At 52.4% G+C, this 13,942-nt stretch overlaps 4 protein-coding genes across 4 annotated transcripts; all 4 read right to left on the bottom strand.

Annotated features, from left to right (window-relative positions):
* C8Q69DRAFT_405844 (carnitine acetyl transferase) lies at nt 1-2,572 on the bottom strand (the record flags this gene model as incomplete). The annotated part of the gene is made up of 3 exons (XM_028628093.1): nt 1-128; nt 193-2,416; nt 2,444-2,572. 3 exons carry the CDS (start codon nt 2,570-2,572, stop codon nt 1-3), a joined length of 2,481 nt encoding a protein of 826 aa, XP_028483274.1.
* A 1,832-nt stretch (nt 2,573-4,404) lies between these two features.
* Nucleotides 4,405-5,778, bottom strand: C8Q69DRAFT_329866 (CAP domain-containing protein). The gene is made up of 3 exons (XM_028627457.1): nt 5,148-5,778; nt 4,802-5,091; nt 4,405-4,737 (listed from the first exon to the last, which is right to left on the bottom strand). The coding sequence occupies exons 1-3, from the start codon at nt 5,750-5,752 to the stop codon at nt 4,667-4,669; spliced, it is 966 nt and encodes a 321-aa protein (XP_028483275.1). The 5' UTR covers nt 5,753-5,778; the 3' UTR covers nt 4,405-4,666.
* A 3,159-nt stretch (nt 5,779-8,937) lies between these two features.
* C8Q69DRAFT_474263 (DUF255 domain protein) lies at nt 8,938-12,293 on the bottom strand. The gene is made up of 4 exons (XM_028631115.1): nt 11,698-12,293; nt 11,527-11,644; nt 9,952-11,469; nt 8,938-9,899 (listed from the first exon to the last, which is right to left on the bottom strand). Exons 1-4 carry the CDS (start codon nt 11,794-11,796, stop codon nt 9,256-9,258), a joined length of 2,379 nt encoding a protein of 792 aa, XP_028483276.1. The 5' UTR covers nt 11,797-12,293; the 3' UTR covers nt 8,938-9,255.
* Nucleotides 12,294-13,921, bottom strand: C8Q69DRAFT_474265 (WD repeat protein). Its single transcript, XM_028631116.1, has 4 exons — nt 13,747-13,921; nt 13,523-13,688; nt 12,805-13,464; nt 12,294-12,750 (listed from the first exon to the last, which is right to left on the bottom strand). The coding sequence occupies exons 1-4, from the start codon at nt 13,785-13,787 to the stop codon at nt 12,496-12,498; spliced, it is 1,122 nt and encodes a 373-aa protein (XP_028483277.1). The 5' UTR covers nt 13,788-13,921; the 3' UTR covers nt 12,294-12,495.
* Between the last annotated feature and the right edge of the window lie 21 nt (nt 13,922-13,942).

Here is a 13,942-nt window from a genome sequence, read left to right on the forward strand (position 1 = left end):
TCAATAATCCGTTAGCGACAGCTTCTTGCCGACTGGCCGTCGTCGCTGGGGCTTCTCGCCGCCCCGCTCCCGCTCGGCATGGAGCCCCTTGAGGGCGTGCAGCAGCATTCCCGCATCGAAGAAGCCATCTGTGGGTCCAGTCAGTAAACTATTCTTATCTTTTATCATCGTCATGATCGTGAATAAACTTACATCCACCCATGCCATCCTCATCCATCTCCCCGCTGTCAGTCGTCGGCGTATCCGTACCCCGGACGTACACCTCGCCGCCCCGGATGATCCGGCCGCGTCGGTAATCGCCGTGGTAGCGCTCCGTCATCGATTCCATCTCGCGCGCACGGCTGGTCCGCGGGCTCATCGTCTTCCGGTTCGTCATGCGCAGCAGCTTCCGGATCTCCAGCAGGTACGACTCAAGCGTGTGCATCAGTCGGGCCGTCTGGCGGTGCTTAGACGAGGCGCAGATGGAGATCGAGTCGTCCTTGATGATGTATCCGATTCCGAACCCATCGCCCGAGGTCGGGCCGAAGCCGAAGTGGCGCAGACACGGGTTGCCGCAGTTGGAGGTCGAAATAATGGTGTTGTTGATCTTATCCCAGCCAGCATCGTTGAAAATCGCGGGGGTCATCGGCACGCTCCTCATGCCACGGACGCTGCCATAGCCGTTGGACGACGCACCGTCCTCCGACGGAGTCGACGACCGTTTCGGAGAATCGCCAATCGAGCCGTTCTCTAGAGGGCTGAAGGAGCCGTTCGAGCTGAGTTCCGCACTGTTGCTGACAGAGTGGGCCTCGTCGAACGAACGCTGCCAGACGCTGTAGAGCGCGTACAGGTGTCGGTCCTGACCCTGCCCCTTCGAGCATTCCTTCGTCAGAGCAGTGTGCTTCTCCGTGGCCTTCTTCAGCGCATCCACCTTCTGTTCGGGCGGGTTTTCGCCCCAGAAAGTCTTGACGAACTGCAGCGCCTCCGGCGTAACCGTACGGATAGCCTCCGTTCGGCCATGGAGGAAGACCTTGGTCATTGCCGGCTCATATGTGTTCTCCACGCGACCGTACAGACCGTAGTAGGCGGCCTGGAACGCCATCTGGACGAAAGCGTCAGGGGAGAATCCCATCGACGTGATGAAGTTCTTTCCATATCCCTCGAAATCGAGGACCTGGAACTCGTGCTGCTGGAGGAGATCAGCCAGATGCGACTCGGCGAATCGCAAAGCAATGCTCAATTCCGGACCCATGTCCCACTCCAGCTTGCGAGGAGTGGTGCTGACATTGCCAAAGCTGCGCGGGTCACGCTTGGCTGGGTCGGGACTGGTGGTCGCCCACAGACTCGGTGCGTTTCCGTTGATAGTCTTTGCGAAGCGGAGGATGGTGTCGGTGTAGACATCACTTGCAAAACGCAGGACCGTATGGCCATCCACGCCGGTGTGTTCAAAGTTGATGCCGGCGCTTCCATTCTTGCAGACAATGATCTGAAGCTTGTCGTACCATCGGTTGGTGCAGGTACCGATCTGAACGCCCTTGACAACCTCACTGGTTCCACATAGCATGTTCGCGCAAAGGTCTGCCATGTTCGATGGTTCCGTGTAATCAAGGCAGAGAACAAAGAGGGCACTGTCGACAATGTTGAGGCATTCTGCGTTGTTGGATCCAGCATCCTTGGTAAGGATCTCTCGCAATCCCGACCACACCTTCCGGTTCTCCGTACTCAAAACACCAAGAGCACCCTTTGCGGCGTCTTGAATGGGCGTCTGCTGGGCATCGTTGATGATCACCTGCAGGTTCACAGCAACATCCTTCTCGCTCATGATCAAGTCGTTGTTGTCATCGAGCACATCGAACCAGTAGAACTGGCCGCGGCAGAGGACGACAATGTGTTTGGCAGCGGAATCTTGTCCAATGACACACCCATCCTGAGTAGGTACTCGCGCCGTTCCGAACAGACGAGAGTACTGGTACATGCAGAGAGGGGTGCCTCGGACCGTGTCAGGGGCGAGTTCCTCCCTTCGGACGGCTCGAACGAAAGACAACGCCGAGACGACGAGGGATGCAGCTCGGGTGACCTGGTTGTTCCTTGCCGGAGTCGGGTCATCCTCGAGAAGGAAGAAGGGGTTGAGGTTCAGGACGACGGGGTTGTCGTAATTCAGGTAAGAATCATACCAGAACTGCTCGATATAACTCGTCTTGGAGGAAGCGTATTTCTTGAGCTTCTCCTGCAGCTCGGGGCCGTCTGTCTTGAGGAAGTCTTGCACAGCAGCCTTTGTTTCTTCATGTTCCTTTGGGCTCTGCAGGGGCTCTAGAACAGAAAGATACTTCTTGCAGGTGCTCTCAAGGTCCGGGATGGGAAGCTTGGGAAGCGAATCCTGATTGGCGAAGGTGATGCCTTTTTTCTGCGGCGTCTCGGTGCCGTTTGGTGTCTGATTCTTCTCATTCTCGGTGAAAGTATCGACCTTGATGGCCGCTGACGTGTTGGAGACGGCCATCCTGTACTCGAGTGTTGATTGAGTGTTCCGGCCTAACGTCTCACCCAGAGGTTTCGGAGAAGTAAAACAGCGGACTGCCATTGAAGAGTAAGCCATGTCTTAGCACGTGCTTCGGTCTAACGGATATCAAGCGTAGAGACAAGCGAGAAAAGTAGGAATTGATAGAAGACGCAGGGCGCTGCGGTAGAAGTAATGGCAATCCTGCAGGCAGTATGACGGCATGGAGATTGCAAAGGGGGGAAATAAGTCGATGCTCAAAGAGACATTGTAATGGGCAAGGGAGGAGAATCAGGGGATTCTTGAGTAAAAGTCCAGCAACGGTAAGAGCGAAAGCCCAGAGATATATATCTCCAGCGGGAAACGGATGATCATCTCCGAGTCTTCCTACCCCGCCGTCTGGGGGGGGTGGTGATCCTCACGGAAGCCCCATCTGGACCATAAGGATGGAAAGACGTGCGCGTCGGTTTGAAGGGGAAAATAGTGCGCTGGAGGGGAAAAGGAAAACTTACAATTCGACCAAACTTCAAGAATGTTGCTTCAAGTGGAGTGGATCTCGGTTCTTGACTGGATATACTCTAGGCGTCCGAGGCTACGGAGCCAAAGGATGGTATCGGAGCAACGGAGGGCTTTTCCCTATACTTCCTTCGTCAGCACCCAAAGGGCCGTTTGTGGACGGGCATATTTTAGGTCGTGCAAACCAGGACGAACGGTCCAACGGATGACAGGAGAAAGTGTCATGCACAAGACACACTAGCTGGGTATTATTGACTGCAATGCACTGTGCCGTTCCTGTACACCTGGGCGCCAGGGAGGAGTCGCAAAGGGCAGGGCAGACAAAATGGAATAATGGAGATATGTGGGAATGATGCTGGGAGATAACGTACCCTCTTTTTTTTTCCCCTTTACAACAGACCCGCTGGCGTTTGTGACGCAAAGGAGGACTATTATTATACAGGGCAAGGGAGCGAAAAAAATGGAAAAGCAGCAGGACGGTCGAATATTGTACTGTCCCAGGAAATTTTGAATGCAGTCTTCGTATGATTGATTCTTATAATGACTGCCTCAACGCCTCTCGCGTCTTAACCCCGGATCAGAGGAGGGAAATGTAAGATCAAATCAGCTGTCGAAGCGTTCGTTGGAGGGCTTCGTGGACGGCTTCGTTTGAATGTTCGCTTTCAGAAAGGCCTGTTCTTCAACCCGGGGGCAAGCGGATGCGGAGAAGGGTCAGTGGCAATTCCGGGTACGCGGGTTTCGATGATGACAACCTTGAACCCAGAGCGAACTTGGCGATAGCACTGGTCGCTGATGGTCCCTGACGCCGAACCGTTCGTTATGATTATGGACGAACTAGCTGCCACGATGACGTCTCGGGCGAAGGGAGATCCTGGGGCCCCGGTGGGGAGTCACGTGGGGGACAAACTTCTTTCTAGAATCGCCGAAGCGCCGACTGGGGAACGAGTCTTTGCCGAATCTCGACCGCTCGGCCGATCTGACTGCGTTTGCCTGCAGCGGACATGACGATGAGCTGTACGAACGCAGTTAGATGCTACACCGGAGGACCCATTATTATTATTATTCGATTCGACCACACGCTACGTGACGAGAATGGCTCATGTTACGTATTATTCAGTCGCGAGGGAAAGCACTGCATATTCGTGACAAAGAACGAGCAACGAGCTCGGACATTTTAGCTAGACAATATAGACAGACGAAGCGAAGATGAACAGAACCATACGTCACACATCAACCCGGACAATCCCCCGGCCGTCCCTGGATAGGCTTGGGCTGGTCACTGGTGGATGAATCCCCATGGGGGAGCCTCCGCCAAGTCTTGGCTAGGCACCTAGAACGGCGGCCGGGCGACCCTGTCGCGAAAGACGTTTCAAGACGCATGCCACACACAAAAAAGCTATGAGATGTGAAGACAAAAGATGTATATCCACTGGAGATCTGGCGGCCAGCTTGCGCATACGCCGGAGACGAGATATGTTATTGGCAGTTGACGAGGCTCGCCTGCGGTCCAAATACTGATTCATGCAGGGTGTCCAGACACAGACCGGAACATCCTGGTACCCCCGAGAATAAATACGTGCCAAGAATGTGAACAACTGAAGGCTATGTATACCGAACTCGAGCGCAAGAACGAGAGGAGCGGGCCATCATGCAATGACGGCCTCAGGCCTGAGCAGTCTATGCGACAGCGTAGAAAGCGTGACCCAGAGGCCTGGCAATGTTGTCGGAGTACTCGCCCGCATAGTTTCCTAGGATCCAAGGTTAGTATCCGTGGTGCTCAGCTATCTCAACAGAAAAGGTGTCAAGACTCACCTGCAGGGCTGTAGTTGCAAACAGTGAAAGGAATGGGGCCATCCGAATCGACGTTCTGCAGAGTGTTGCAGACCTTGGTGTAGCAGCCAACCTCCTTGGTGCCCTTCCACACGATCTGAGAGAAGTGGCCCCACTTCTCAAAGTTGGTCATGTCCGGGTTCGCCTCGCCGTACAGGTTGTTGAAGTAGTCGAACTCATCGTTGTACATCAGGTTGGTGATCATCATGCCGATATTCTGCGCGGAAATACCGTAACCGATGTTCTGACCGTAGCCACCACCACCGATCTGACTATAGCCAAGTTAGTCCAATTCTCCTTGCTGACATCTTCATCCCAGGCAACTCACGTGTTGTGCTCGTACACACAGCCGTCAGCCAGCTGCTGAGCAGTCGACTCAAGGTCCGTCGACCAAGCAAGGGCGGAAGCGGAGTGGTTGGAACGGTGGATGTTGTGGTTCTCCAGGATCATCGCCTGGTAGTCGTCGTTGGTGCTGGACTGGCTGGGGGCAGCAGACGAGGTGGTAGCAGAAGAGGTGGTAACAGGAGCCGCGCTGGTGGTGGACGAAGTAGTAGGGGCCGGAGCGGTGGTGACCTCGGAGGAAGAAGAAGTCGTCGCAGGCTGGGGGGCTGCAGTTGTCGTGGTAGGCTCCGGAGCAGGAGCAGGAGCAGAGGTCGCAACGGGGTCAACCTCAGTTGCGGATGTCTGAGAAGACGTAGCAGTCACGGTGTACTCGTAGGCGGAGGTCACAGTCGTAGCTTGCTCCTGAGGCGCAGGCTCAGCGGCTTGCTTCTGCTCCACTGGAACGGGAGCTGCAGTGGCAGCCTGCTCTCCTCCAGTGACAGTGCTGGTGACCGTGACGATGCTGAGATCAGTCTCGTAAACACGCTTCTGGAGCGGCGAGCCCATGGCGCCCACGGCGCAGAGAGCGCCGATAAGAACTGCGGCGCGCATTTTGTGATGGTGGTTTAGAAATGTTTTGACTATATCAGGGAATGACGGAGTTGTTCAGGGATCGACTGGCAGGGCTTCCACAGGAAGTAGTTCGAATGCGACAGATACAGCTGTATAAGGAAAGACCAGAGTCCTGGATTGATTTTCCGAATCTTTTGCGATATTGCTCAGAAACCGATGGACTGGGAGACCGTGACTGACGCAGATCGACTGCTTGTTTGTTGGAGAGGCTGATGGACGAAAGCAAAAAGGAGTGACTGCTTCTGAAGCACTTTTGAAAGAGTGAAAAAGCGTACAAGAAGCGAGGCCGCGAGGAAGAAGAGCCGACAACGAAAGAAAGTCTTCTCGCAGAGACGAAGAGAGGTTGTAGATGAAGTCGCGCCAGGCAAGTGGGAAAGGGGAAAGGAACGGGAGCCGGGGCCCAAATGGCGGGACCGCTACGATATAGGGATGCGATATAACGCGCTGTAATTTGCCGTGAAACCAGACGAGGAGCAATGGCCAATATGACACCGGCTTTGGTGCCGAACAAGCTCACGTTTAGTATAATTGCTGTTGAACCTGACGTCCGTTGGTGATATTCTCTCCAGAGTCCAGACATCCTCCTCCGTCCGGGGTGCTTCGTTTTGTATATGCGCCGGGATGCGCCCTTCCACGAAGCAATATCACTCACTTCTCCTCCCGATGGGAACTGCCAGCATTCACATTCTGCTTGTCTACTCGTAGTCTCGTACATACTCGTGTACGGCGGGGTTATCACCATCCTGCTCCCCGGCGCGACCACAGGTTGAGCGTGTAGCGAGAGCTACATGCCACCCGCGTAGATAGTGGACACACGCGCGATGCCTGGGAGACAGCCACCCGAATGCATTTTCAACCTGCTGGATCTCTCGTCCCAGGGCACTGTGGAGCCGCTGGATCTCAGATTCACCATTGCCCCTTGCCCTGCAGCGACAGCCAGTCGCCAGCAGCCACGGAGGGAGAATCAATTTCGCTGGTGGACACTATGATGGGGTGGCGGACGTTTTGGCGCGGGCGATCTGTGCTGGTGAGAGCGTTCAACGACTCCAACCCCTGGCCTAGCGCGATGTCGATGCAGCCGTGCCAGGCACGATGGCGCTGTCATTTGGCGAGAAGGTCAAGCTAGCTGGCGCTGGACCCCTCATCTCCGTGATTTGAAGGGATATCCCGAGCGGTGCATCCACCAGGGCTGGCTCTCGAAGATCTTGGTCGAAAGATTGTGATGGACGCAGTACAGATGTACTACTACTGAGATATGTTTGTCGTTTGTTATTGCGGTTCCTGGCGTTGGAACAAACAGCTTCATGAAATCATGTTTCTCAGCCAAACAATTCTACCATCCTAGCTTTGCCTCTGTTTAATTATGTGACTCTAACTAACTAGCTACTGTAATACTTACTTAAGCGCCAGGTCCATGCCCAATTTCCCAAGGCACGCACCACCATGTCGGAGTTGTTGTTCCGCGGCTTCTCGGATGGCCAGACAGACTGTTCCAGACCGTTCTGATCGAGCAATTTCTCTCATCTACCTTCTCTCATCGTAAAACGATACTAATAAACAGTATTACTATTACCATTAACTACCATTACTCAACCAAGTTAGGTAGAAGGATCAAGATGCGATCCTCATCCCAGATCCTGCAGAAACAATTGGCTATCTCCCTCTCCAAATTCTCCGCAGGACAAGGACATTAGGTACCATACTTGCGTATATCGAATGCCACATTTACGCCATCTCATAGCACTCAATATATCTTAGTCGTTTCAGATCGTATGACTGTCCAGATTCGATTCGCAAACAACCAATCGACCTCCACGGCACCAAAAAGCCGCATCTGATCCAGTTCGAAGTTCGATGAAAAAAACAAACAACGTGAAACACGGTCCACTTGGCTGTCCCAAAGTTGGAGAAAGTATCAGAAATCCAATTGTGCGGTTTACAAGTCTTTTTTCTTTCGCCGCCTCCCGCTCTGCTCCTTCGGCAGCCAACGGGTCCAGCCGTTCCGGGCTATGGGACCAGTTCGACAATTCCTCTCAGGAATGGAAACACGAACCAGAGAACGTTTGGAAGCGGTTCAACAACGAGCAGAAACAAACCACCATCAAGCAAGGTGTATGATATATTATTGTTTACCTACTCTAGATACTCGCTCTGACCAGCGTTCTCTGAAATAGTAATACGTAGTAAGAATAAATAACTAACTAACTAGCTACGAACACACAGTCCGTGTCCAACCCGCACATCCAGCAATAGATAGTATAGTGTGCAGATCAATCGATCTCGATCATCCAAGATCTACAGTACATCGTTCGATCAAGGCGGCCTGATTTTCAGAGCTTGACTAGGACCTCCTCGATTCTTCGACTCATATCCATAACTTATCTACTGTAGAAAACCACCCATCATCCATCCATCCATCAATTCTTCCTCTAGAATTCCAACAATCTTAGCTTTCTCAGAGACATACATATGTATCTTATTTCCCCCTCATTCCAATCCGTGGCACACTCCACGTGCTCTCAGTCACATTTAGAGTACGTAGATTATGTACATACTACATACTACATACTACATACATACTACGTACTATATAAAAAAACAAGACCCATCAATGACGTCGAAAGGAATGTATGAAAAAGTTCGCCTTTATCGCGTCTCGTTACCTTCTCTCTCCCCCGCCGCCGGGAAGATTATGTATGGGATCTACCGTAAGTAATGCTAACGCTAACTATGTATCTCCACTCCTTGCAAATTGATCGTCTGTCGCGTAGTGCACGGAGTAGAAGCAAAAGCAAGCAAGCGATTCTGTAACATACCAGATATCCTACCATAGATAGATAGGTACATCGGTTTTTCCCCGCTTCCCAACCTCCTTTCTTTCGTCTGCTAGCCCTTCCTTATCAGTGGCGTATCTAGGATGACGGATTGGAGGGAGGGGTCCGTTATCGATCTCATATCGCTTCTTATGCTGTGGCATTCCAGGCATTTGGTTCTCAATGGGCTGGAGATGCTGCTGCTCTCTACTCTGGGTTGTGTTTCGTGTCGTCTGGTTACATGTACTGTATGTGGTATGAAGATGGGAGTTGAAGTTGATTCTATTCCTGTCCTTGATCGGTTGAGGGGAGCGACGAGGACTGAGAGAGACAGCAGCATGTAGGTAAGTCATAAAGATAAATGTCAAGATAAATGTCATTGGTGGAGCATGCATAAATATTCCGCAAGACAGACCTTCTAAAGTAGTCAAAGAAACCTCCATCTATGATGCTGAGATAGTAAATACAAAAATGTTACTCAAACAGATATAGCGACAAAATAAATCGCAATCCAATGCAATGCACACCAAACACCACTCAAAAATGCTCCAATCGCGCCACCATCGCAGCGCCTCGCCATAATGAACTGAACTAGATCCTTTTTTTCGACCTTCCCTTCTTTTTTTTTTCCTTTTCTTTTTTCCTCGCGCCCGGTTTCGCCCTTCAGCATCATACATCGATCGTCCGACAGCTGCCGGTTTCGCAAACCAGCAAGAAGTTCTTCGGCGGCTGGCCCGGCTTTAGGTCCTTGAAGAGCGGATTCATCCCCTTCAGCCATATAGATGTGTTCGAAGCCATATCTTCCACGAAGGCGGGCCGGATGTCTAAGAGGGACACTGCAGCGGTCGATGTGGACGTCGCTGGTCCTGCTTCGTCTCGGGCTTTCTTGATCAACAAGTCTCGGGCGGAGACCGGCTCGTCGGATTTGCTGACCACTCCATCTCCACGTGGGATGGCGGACGAGGTGATATCTGCCGTGGATAAGATACCGGCAACGGTTCGGACACCGAGGTCTAGTCCGACCACGACATCGAGGAGTCCCACAAAGAGGAACGGATGCTGCATTATCTCAACCGAAAATGCATTACACGTCTCGCGTGCAAGCTTGCGGTAGCTCTCTTCCTCGAGCAGCGCTGACAGGCGAAGAAGGTTCCGTGCGATGACCCCATTCACGGATGGCGTCGCAGCTTCCGTGCCTCCTTTAAGACGGAGGATAGGCCCAGGAACTCCCGGCGTCATATTTGCCGGCGTCGTGTAATAACCAGCAGACGAAGAATCAGGGCCCTCAGCGATGAAGTGTGTGTTGAGGTATTCTAGAAACTTGTCAGCAACCCATCAGGAAGGACGATATGAAAGTAGACTCACGTTGCAACTGCTGCGCAAACTGTAGGTAGCTGTCATCGAAGGTAGCTTCATACAAATGAAGAAGGCCTTCTGTTAGGTATGCATAATCATCTGCGAATCCTGGAGTATCTCCCCTGCTACCGTCGCGGTAAATGCGCCACAGTTGACCTGTCCTCTTCTCGAAGAGATTACCCTTGATGAAATTAACAGCTTTTACTGCTGCATCTCTACATTGGACCGCCCTTGCGTTGTCAAACTCGTCCAGTAGTATACTACACTTGGCGAGTGCGCCAATCGCAAGTCCGTTCCACGCGACAATGATTTTGTCGTCTAGATCAGGACGGACACGGGTCTTATCCCGGTATTCGCGGAGCTTTTGCCGCCCGGACTTGATGATCTTGACAACCTCCTCTTCGCTCAACCCGAAGTCTTTGGCTAGTTTGCTCGGGGTCACCTTGACAGAAAGGACGTTTTGATTCATGAACTCATCGTGCGGGTCATTCTCAGGAGCGACGTTGCCATCCGGAAGGACGCCCCAGTGACGGGCACACACGCCAGCGTCTCGCTGCCCAAGAACTTGCTTGAACTCCTTCAACGTCCACACGTAAAAGGCACCCTCCCGTTTCTCTGTGTCGTTGGGGGTTGGGAAACTGTCAGCGTCCTCGGATGAGTAGAAACCGCCGGCTGCAGATTGGAGAGGAGGGCTCGTCAGATAAGTGACGAGATCATAGATGGCACCCAGTAACTCCGGTTCAGCCGTCACCCGAAATGCATCCACGTACACATCCAAGAGCTGTGCTTGATCATAGAGCATCTTCTCGAAATGGGGAAGGCCCCAGTCAGCCGTGACACTGTACCGCGCAAAGCCATGTCCGATATGATCGCGGATTCCTCCCCGAGCCATCTTAATGAGCGTATTAACCGCCATCGCCGTCGCCTGGGCGCATTCCGTCTCACCCACAATATCAGAGACCGCACTAGGATATAAACCAAGTCGTAGAAGGAAGCTTAGATTTGCTGGAGTGGGAAATTTTGGTGCTCTCGAGAATCCACCATTGGCAGAGTCGTATCTGGAGGCAAAGTGCTGGTAGGCTTCTTCCAAGAGCTCTATCTCCAGATCCTCGTCAGCCTCGCGAGGCTCATGCTGAGAATGTGTCCCTTCCTCCGCGAATTCCTTCAGCTGCCTCGTGATTTCCTTGGCACTCTCCAGACACCTTTGTTGTTGTGTCTGCCAAACGTCTCGAAGCTTTTCGAGGATATCTACGAAGCCGATGGGGCCATCTACACTCCCACGAGGAGGAAGCGAGCTTGAGTTGGGTCCAGGCCAGTACGTGCCTCCAAACACGGGTTCGAGGTCCGGTGTCAGGAAGACGTTCAGTGGCCAGCCTCCAGAACCTGTGGTGGCCTGCACGTAGTTCATGTACACGTCGTCGACATCTGGTCTCTCCTCTCGGTCCACCTTAATAGGAATGAACGACTCGTTCAAGATCGCGGCTACCTCCGGAGACATGAACGATTCCTTTTCCATAACGTGACACCCTGGCAGTCTGTTAGTTTTCTGCTTGAGCATCTCATTCGGGGAATTTGACAACGGACAGTGACATGCCGAATAGCCGATGCTCAGAAAGATCAGCCTGTTGTATCTCCTCGCCAAATCAATTGACTGCGAGTCCCAAAGCTGCCAGGCAACTGGATTGTGCATATGGCCTCTGACCTGTACGAGAGTGAGTGTGGCGGTTACACACAGCGGCCAACCGGGCTACTCACGTATGGTGACCTGCTTTCATGGAGCCGATTGACCAGGTTGGGCCCTTGTCCCGTTCCACCGCCTGGGTTGTCGATCTGCATGCTGGATAGAGTTGCCATATTCTTCTCTCCTTGTCAGTCGCCGGTTCCACGCGATCGTCTACAGTGTCTGGGACAGATAACAAGCAGCTATCACACAATGGTCGCGATGCGACGAGCACCGCAATTCTGGGAAGGGGCGTGGGGCAGATGAAGCACCCGTTAGTTAGTAATGCGACGGATCTGGAAGGCAGCCGCGGATGATGAGGCAGCTTCTCAGTCAATCACGGATGAAATTCGCAGCGCGCTCAGATTGTCTCTTTGAAGCTGCACAAACGACGTCTGAGAAACCAAGAGATCAGCCTCGAGACCGGCTCGTTATCGGACTGGCAAGGGAGTATGTTAGTAGTTACTAGTATGTGTATGGAATATCGGATGTGGAGCCCGAGTCGGCCGGTCGATCGACGGCATGCGGGCGTCATTGTTAGTAACTGACATCAGGCACTCGTCACGTGGGTCAGCGTCGGCAGTATCGTAGTATCGTAGTATTCTAGTGTTAATATTCTAGTGTTCTAGTATTCTAGTATATTATAGTATGGATTACTATTTATTTACTGCGATCTGGATGCAGGTTGCAGACTTATCAAAGACACTCCCGTCCGCGGGTATACGATCTTGCTATGTACTCGGTAGGTACGCGGGATACTTACTTATTTACCGGGGAGTTCCCGTACGCTCATCACATCATCTATCATCAAGAACAATATCCACTGAACCAACTCAATCGTCATCCGCCATCAGTTCTGCAAGCTCGCGTTCCTCCTCCTCTGTGAGCATGGATTCCTGCTGAGGCGCTTCCTCACCCTCCGGCTTCTTTTTCTGGGACTCTTCCTTTGCCCGTTGGAGATCATCCGGTTTCAGGGACCATTGTCGGATCGTAGCATCAATGCTGACACTGACTACAGTAGTTCCGACAAGAAGCAGCCCAGTCACCTCCTCAAAGTGACCGGAGAATGTATGATAGAGCTCGCCCGTCTAAGCGTGTTAGGGGTAGTGATCATTCAAGAAGAGGGATAGAATAGAACATACCGCTTTATTCCACACTCGAACTTCTTCGTCTCTGCATGCTGTGATGACCCATGGGTCGTGAACCACAACATCCCTGACAAAGTCTGGATGCTGAAGAACCAGATCCGGTTTCCAGTCACTATCCCGGATGAGACATTTCGCAGTCTTGTCGGCAGACGCTGTCCATAGATCGCCGTCAGCGTCAAAAAACAGCTTGTAAACGCTGGTTTCATGCGCAAGTAGAGCGTCCGCGTCGCTCAAATCACCTGTATGAGGAGGGATATTGAAACGGCGAATCTCCCGATTACTTCCAGCGCTAAAGAGGACCAGCTTGGAGCCATCAGACTCGAGAGAAACTGGGTCAATGGCTAGATCCTGGATTCCCCGAGCATGTCCCTTGAGGACGTGAAGCCGAGAGCCGCTGGCGATGTCGAAAACGATAATCTCTGCGTCAGATCCGCCGGATATGAGGACATCCTGGCCTCCGACTCTGGCAGCAGTAACAGACTTCACAAAGTCAGCGTGGCCCTGATATCGGGTCCTTGGCTGTCTGGTAGCAATATCCCAGCTCCAGACTGTTTTGTCCCAGGACCCCGCAAAGAGTAGTTTCCCGTCAGGGCTGAAACAAAGACTGGTAACAGGCGCAGTTGGCCCTCTGAACACAGCGTCACTTTCACCAGTCTATGCATGTGGTCAGATCAGCTGTATCCTCTTCTCTTCAGGGACACCGCGCTCCTACTTCTAATGCAACCCTCCTCACTGCACCGGCGCTTTCTGCCACATACACGAAGCCATTCCTCGTAGGATCCGCGGCCACAGCAAGAATCTTACTCTGCAGTCTTATGGGATTCCCTGCGGTGTTGCGAGATTTCGCGGCCTTCCTATCACTTTCCTCGAGAGAGGCGCTGGACGATGAATTAGTACTAGCTCTATAAAATAAGCGAGAGGCGGTCGCTAACGGACGTAGTCTGGAAAAAATCGTCTCGATGCGCGGAGCGAGACATCCTGAAGCAGCACAAAGGTCGATGTTGGTTGACACAGAGATGAAAGCCCACTTGGTATACGCAAGGAAACGTTTCCCTTGGTAAATAATTATTAATGACCAGTGTATACGCGCTTAGGCCGCACTAGTCCGTGTAGCTAAAGGTCCAACTATCTA

Source organism: Paecilomyces variotii (genome assembly GCF_004022145.1).
Source record: "Paecilomyces variotii strain CBS 101075 chromosome Unknown C8Q69scaffold_9, whole genome shotgun sequence".
In the NCBI taxonomy this organism is placed as follows: Eukaryota; Fungi; Ascomycota; class Eurotiomycetes; order Eurotiales; family Thermoascaceae; genus Paecilomyces; species Paecilomyces variotii.

Excerpts from the sequence above, each read along its gene's own strand:
- C8Q69DRAFT_329866 (XM_028627457.1), bottom strand. The coding sequence starts at position 5,752 with ATGCGCGCCGCAGTTCTTATCGGCGCTCTCTGCGCCGTGGGCGCCATG. Across the intron at positions 5,092-5,147 it reads TGTGTGTACGAGCACAACAC|TCAGATCGGTGGTGGTGGCT; the intron begins GTGAGTTGCCTG and ends ACTTGGCTATAG. Across the intron at positions 4,738-4,801 it reads TTGCAACTACAGCCCTGCAG|GAAACTATGCGGGCGAGTAC; the intron begins GTGAGTCTTGAC and ends CTTGGATCCTAG.
- C8Q69DRAFT_474263 (XM_028631115.1), bottom strand. The coding sequence starts at position 11,796 with ATGGCAACTCTATCCAGCATGCAGATCGACAACCCAGGCGGTGGAACG. Across the intron at positions 11,470-11,526 it reads CGGCTATTCGGCATGTCACT|GGTGTCACGTTATGGAAAAG; the intron begins GTCCGTTGTCAA and ends ACAGACTGCCAG. Across the intron at positions 9,900-9,951 it reads GTTTGCGCAGCAGTTGCAAC|AATACCTCAACACACACTTC; the intron begins GTGAGTCTACTT and ends ACAAGTTTCTAG.
- C8Q69DRAFT_474265 (XM_028631116.1), bottom strand. The coding sequence starts at position 13,787 with ATGTCTCGCTCCGCGCATCGAGACGATTTTTTCCAGACTAC. Across the intron at positions 13,465-13,522 it reads TGAGGAGGGTTGCATTAGAA|ACTGGTGAAAGTGACGCTGT; the intron begins GTAGGAGCGCGG and ends CCACATGCATAG. Across the intron at positions 12,751-12,804 it reads TTCGAGTGTGGAATAAAGCG|ACGGGCGAGCTCTATCATAC; the intron begins GTATGTTCTATT and ends TAACACGCTTAG.